General features: G+C 41.1%; 1 protein-coding gene across 1 annotated transcript in view; it reads right to left on the minus strand.

The window, feature by feature from the left end:
• LOC119428472 (sodium- and chloride-dependent GABA transporter 2-like) overlaps nt 1–6,378 on the minus strand; it is an 11,133-nt gene extending 4,755 nt beyond the window's left edge. The window contains exons 1-2 of the mRNA XM_037696154.1: nt 6,309–6,378; nt 5,112–5,230 (exon numbers count right to left, since the gene is read on the minus strand). Coding sequence (XP_037552082.1) covers nt 5,112–5,230; nt 6,309–6,378 — 189 coding nt within the window. The remainder of the gene's footprint in view (nt 1–5,111; nt 5,231–6,308) is intronic.
• Between the last annotated feature and the right edge of the window lie 207 nt (nt 6,379–6,585).

Here is a 6,585-nt window from a genome sequence, read left to right on the forward strand (position 1 = left end):
AAGCACAGAATGTGATGAGTTCAGCTCCCTGCCTCCTCTGATCTTTGTCACCTACAAGCGCTCTTGGCCACTCCAACTTCTCCGCTCTGCAAGCTGAACAGCTGATCAGCTGCAGGAGGAAGCTTTTTCTGCGGCTCTGGGCTGCACAAATGTGCAGCTGGTGCTAAATAATTTAAAATTTATTTAAAATAAAAATGCCATACCGATCATGCGGCTCATCCATCAATCAGCCAATTGTGTGTCATGTCCAATCTTATTTTGAAAAACCGCGATAGAGCGAGTCCGCAATAAACGAACCGTGAATTAGCGTGGGACTACTGTATTAGTAGATGACACCACACTCTTTAGTGAGAGTAGGGAGCAGGTGGAAGAGAGCCTAGTGAGGTTGAGGTACGCTACAAAAGGATAGCTCCAAGAGTGAAAGGGAAGGTTATAAGTTAAGACCATTTGGAGACCATGCCACTTTAGAAAATGTAACACTGTATGACAATTTTTGTTTAGGTTTACTCCTGTGAGTTATGAGTTGATCCACTAAACAAAAATGCTCATTTGGTTCAGGGAGTTGCAGTAACAGTCAAAAACAACAAGTAAACAAAGGCATGCATAAGTCCCATCCCACTCTGCCGCTGATTGGCTAGTATTCATAGCCTTTGCTGGTTAGGTTGGTTAGTTTTTTGGGTCACCATGGGGAAAAATATACGATTGTTCCTCCTCTCCCCCTCCCTCATAAACTCAGGTAACGCCACCAAACTAAACTAATGCCCAGGACTGATGGGTGAATGACCAGGGTTCTCTAAATATTTAGCATGACATTTATGCATTAAGTGGCACCTCTGTCTTTCAGTGTGAGCCTGCAGGGGTTGCCATGTATGGTTTTGTTTAGTTGTAACATTTACAGCATGTATAGAACCAGACTTGCTTACCATGTTGCTCGTTTCTCTCAAGTTTTGGCTACACTGGATGGAGGATACGCAGTGGACTGTAGAACGGAGGAGGACGCTAAAGGTGGAGGCTGATCTGCTGCAGCGACACCTAAAGGGAGTCGCCAAGAGAACTGCATTACTCTTAAAAGGTTGGGGGGCGGGGGGTGGATCCTGCCAGGGTAAATTTGTGTGCACGGACTTGTTTAACGTGACAGCTGTGTTAGATACATTACTGCATTAAATCAAATCTAATTACTACTCGCTCATTGCATCCATGCCCCAAGAGGTGTTTAATGCAAAAGCTAAATAACTAGTTATTTTTTCTCCAAGTGATGTTAAGTCTTAAAGTTGTGTTGGAGAAATACACGTGACAAATGTTGATTTTGCAACGTGTTTTATGAAAATCCTATGTTTGATCTGATGACCAGAACAAGTGCATATACATCCAGCTACATAGAGCCACCAGCAGCTTCTTTGTTACAGTTTATTTGCCTTTTTGTCTGCGTGTCTGATACTGCTGACGCAACATTTGTTGTCGTTTATATGCTTTTTGTCACTTTAAATGCTCGTAAACTGACCGACAGCCATTCCAGCGCCCGCATCTTTAAAGTTTGTCTGATTTACGAGGCTTTTTGGGGACAGTGCTACTGGGACTGAGTCATATCCTCTGAAATGGAACGATGCACAAGTACACGGATGTGATGGCACGTGATCTAAAAACAGAATGTGGGGGGGGCTGCGGTAAATGACAGATGACTTGAGAAATAAAGGACACACAGGGAGCAACAAGATTTAGAGTAAGTGAGGGCATGTGGCAATAATGAAGAGGAATGTTGGGGTCCTTCACACAGTCAGACAATAAAAAGACAAAATGGAGTGCTGATGCCACCAGTTTTCTCCAGTGACACACACTGGAGGTGTCTGTCAGGTCAATTAACATTACTGTGCTCACATTTCCTCTCATTCATCGTGTCTGCAACTTTGAATTTCTCTGTATTTTTTAGTCACTTTTAAAGCTTCAACTAATCGGATGGACCGCATGGCATTCTAAAATGTTTTGTGACATAAAATCACATATAAAATAGCTTTATTTTATTCCGGCACATTTTTAGGTTTTTGACTTTAAAGTAACTAAAGCAGTAATCATCAATTGGTGGCCCCTGGGCCACATTTGGCCATAATATCGTTCCATTACAGCCATGATTTCTCTCCCTCCCTCGGTTTGAGCTCAGACCTGATGTAAACACCAACAACAAAACCTGCCTCTGAGCCACTTTGAACACCCTTTAAATGTGAAAATGTGCTGTCCCAAACATTTCAGTGCATTTAAGTCCTAATTTCAGTATTTTGGGCGAAATCAGGTATTTAATTTTAGTTTTCATGTTTTCTCAGTGTGGCTTTTTCATCCTCTTCTGCAATTACTGTAGCAAGATCCACTGTTTTCTGCTAATGGTGACAGACGTTAAAATAAACTAGACAAATTGCATTTCCTGCAAAAATGCAGTGTGAACGCTTGTTGCAGAAGAACTTGCTGAAAAACAGCTGAAATGAGCTAAAAACATGTTGAAATGTAGCTGAAATGGAAGAATAAGCCTAAGATAGTAGAAGAAAGCAGAAAGAACACATCTGCAGAATTTAGTTTAACAAAGCAAAAAAAATGGCAAAGATTAGTAAATATGCTAAAAAAAAAAAAAGAGCTGAAATTAGCAAAAAAGTAGCTGAAAAGGCATAAAGAAGCTTAAACTACCAGAAGGAACCAAAAAGAGCTGAAATGAGCCCAAAAAATGTGGAATTAGCTGAAAAAGATAAAATTGACAAAAACATGTAAATAGTAGTTGAAATAGCATAAAAAGCTGAAAATAGCAGAAATAATTTGAAGGAAGCATAACAAGCTGAAATTAGTAGAGAAATGTTAATTAGGCTGAAAGCAGCAGAAATTACCACGAAAAACTTAAATTGATCTGAAAACGGCTGAAATTAGCAAAAAAATATTAACATAGCTGAAAAGGTAGAAAAAGCTTAAATTGGCAGAAGAAAGCAAAAAGAACACATTTGCACAATTAAGCTGAAAGAAGCAGAAATGAGCACAAAAAAATAGAAATTGTCTGAAAAAAGTTGAATCCCCCCAGCTGAAAAGTAGCTAAAATATTCAGAAAGAAGCTTAAATTACCAGAAGGAAATAGAGAACACATTTTTGCTGAATTAGGTTGAAAAAGTTGAGATGATGGTAAAAAGTGTGGAATTAGCCGAAAAAGCTAAAATTTGGATAAAAACGGCTAAATAATGACTGAAATAGCACAAAAGGCTGAAACTTGCATAAATAAGCTGAAAGAGCATAACAAGCTGAAATTAGCAGAAAGTTAGAAGAAGCACAAAATGTTGCAGTTAGCAGAAACATTCTAAAATGATGACAAAAAAAGCTAGAAAAATGGCAGAAATTAGCTGAAATTTAAAAAATGTGCACAAGAAGCTAAAAGAAGCTGAACCAGAACAAAATGTGAAAGGAGCAGTAAAAGATTGAAAACTCATCTAAAGATTTGAAGGATGTAAAATGAGCTCATTTCATTTCCTATAAGGAAAAAAGTGACAGAAAATGTTAAATATGCCAACAAGCTAAAGTTGCACCAATACCAAAAGCCATAGCACCCTTCACCTGAACGAGCTGAACGTTTTGGTATGATTTGTTAAAATAGCACAAAAATTGTGGAACGAGAAAGGTGTAGATAAACGTACGGAAGAAAAATGGATGTCAGTGGTGAGAATGCTTCATAAACATTCACACAAGATGTCTGATCCAAGACTTTACACCGACTGGCAAAATGTGAGCAAGCTCTGTTTACAACCTGCGCACCAAAATATTATAAAGAAACAAGGCAGAGCTGTAAGAAATCTTACAATACCTGCCCCAGATGAGAACGTTAGCACAAAAAAGAGCAAAATAAACAAAGTGTAGCACTAACGGATCTCTTTTTTTGTTTGTTCATCCATCATTGATTCACTTTCTGTGAGTTACTGAATGATCTTGGCACTTATTCTCCCTGAAGGTCTAAGAATGTATAATTCAAATTCTGGTGGTGTCTAGAAAAGACATAAGCTGTCATGTTGAATTTGATAAAAGCCACCGTGGCCTCAGATATGCGTGTTTGAAACGGTGATTTCAGTCAGGTGAATTGTTGGCTCGGTGTAACCCGGTCACCAGTTTAAGGACCGCTCATCCACCATTAAATCAATCAAAAAGTTCTATTCAGTGCTGCTTATGAAGGTTATTATGAAACTTCCTACAGCTGCTCTCCCTGTAGCACGGTGTGCGTTGGAAAAAGATGGTGAGCATTATCGCTGCGTGACGTGCTGTCACTCAGAAGACTTGAAAATTATTTTAAAGGTAGACGTTGCTTTTTATTTTTGACATTTTGCGTTTTGAAAGCGCATCGAGCAGCTTTTTGCTTTGCGGGGGGTCGATAGCGCAGATGGGACAGAAGGTGTGATGTGGAGAGGTGGAGCGACGACTAACAAAGCCCCACACGGCACATCAAAGCCCAACATGGCTGCCTGTCTCATTGAGTCTTCACACAATTAGCAGCTTATTTATTTACAAGGAGTCCATTTAACGATTTTAACGGGTAATTGACTTAAACCTGTGTCAGAGGTCGTTTTGAAACCGCTTTGCGCTCCTTTAGGTAAACAAATCAAACCCGTTTCATTTCGCAACAATATCGATCATATTTTAGGAAGTTGTAAAACAGAACTGGTCAAATACACAGCGAACACTGAACAGTTTCCTCGAGTGCAATGCGTTACCGAGAGCCGTGTGCATTTGTCTTCTGCGCCCACTGGACTGCTTTAAGGCCTTACCAACCTTAACTGAGCGAATAAATCGCCTTCACACGCCTCAAATAGTGTGATCGCCTGTCACAGCCTTTCACATCAGTTTCCTTTATTGGATGTGGCTCACGCCTCCAGATATTTATATCTTTTTACTGCCACGTTCTGTATTGGCCAACAAAACAAAAGTAGTGGGGAAGCAGCGAGGAGGAGAGGGGAGGCAGGGCAGCTAGATAAGTAATGGTGTGGAATACAGAGGAGGGATGTATGGGGCTTTGGCTGGGGACAAGCTCCAGATCCATCTATGCCTGCTTAAAGCCCTGGCGCCGCAGTAATGGCCGCACGGTAGGTGCTTTCAGGGGTTACGGCCCAGGAGATGAGGGATCTAGGAGTAGAAAGGCCAAACTGAGTGGTGATTTCCACGGCAGAGGCCTCTTTATTCAGGCGGGAAGAGGAGGTGACGGCATTGCCGGCTCTGCTGGAGCCTAGAGGAAAACAAAAAGATTACTCCCCACAGGAGCAGAACACTGACAGCAAACTGAATCCAAAATGATGCACGATGTTTTCTGCTGAGCTTCTCCTCTATTCGTTTCATTCAGCTCTGCTCGCACGAGACACTAATTTCTTCTATTGATCCGATCATCCATTCCTTTTCTCCTTCCATATCATCGTTCATATTTAGACCTAAATAATTTCCTGCCGTGGACTTGAATTAAAATTCAGGGAGGTCTTCCTCAATAATTTATTTTCTCTAGCAGAAATTCAGAAAATTTATATTCAAATTCTCGTTTAGTGACAGCTCTGCAAGTTTTCTTCACTCGCCATGTTGTCTTGTCGGGCCTGTACCCCCTCAGTGTTCTGGCAGCTTCTCTCTGCAGAGAAAAGCAAAGAGAAATCACGGGGCAGAGGTGGGAATTGCCTTAAAAGCTAGAAAAACTATCGCTACTTCGCGGTTCGTTTATCGCGGACTCGCTCTATGGTGGTTTTTCAAAATAAGATTGGACAGCACACAATTGGCTGATTGATGGATGAGCCGCACGATTGGCATGGGATTTTTATTTAAAATAAATTGTTTTAAAATGTTTGGCACCTCCTGCCCCTTTGTGCAGTCCTTACTACAGGATAAACTTCCTGCTGCAGCTGATCAGCTGTTCTGCGTGCAGAGCTGAGGAGTGGGCGTGGCCATGAGCGCTTGCAGGTGGCTGAGAGCAGAGGAGGCAGAGAGCTGAAATCAAGACATTCTGCGATCTTTTAGAGCGTTTAGTAGTGTTGTAGTCAAGACCACCTAACCCAAGACCAAAACCAGAGTGTACCGAGACAAGACCAAGACTTTTGGTTTCTGAGACCAAGAACTCAAGTCTTGGAGCTCAGTCTTTTCACAGGTTATCTGTCTTATAAAAATATTATTAGTTTATTATTAGTTATAGTTTATTATTATTATTAAATTTGTGTTTTAGACTGCTTATTGCTAGCGGATCTATTGACCCAAAGTGCGGCCGTGACTGGTTCTGAATAAGGCTTTACAGCAGAAAGCCGCTCCCCTCACTTCCAGGTACTGCGTACTGGCGCAGAATCTTTTAGTGGTACACGGTACCGGACCGTACTGGCTTACTTTCACCCCTGGTTGCGACATTACGTTCTGTTGTCTGTAACGTTCAAGTGAAAGGGGGTGGGCGTGACAGCGGTAACAAAAACATATATTTAGCAACGAGACACGTTATCGCTTGGATTTGAACCAGTACGTTTTGCATCCAATGAAAGGAAGGATATTAACAAATAAACTGGACAATATTCTGTCAGATTAGTGATATTTCCACAGTTGTGGTCTTGACTGGTCTTG

Source organism: Nematolebias whitei, chromosome 22 (assembly GCF_014905685.2).
Source record: "Nematolebias whitei isolate Nwh7 chromosome 22, NemWhi1, whole genome shotgun sequence".
Lineage (NCBI taxonomy): Eukaryota > Metazoa > Chordata > Actinopteri > Cyprinodontiformes > Rivulidae > Nematolebias > Nematolebias whitei.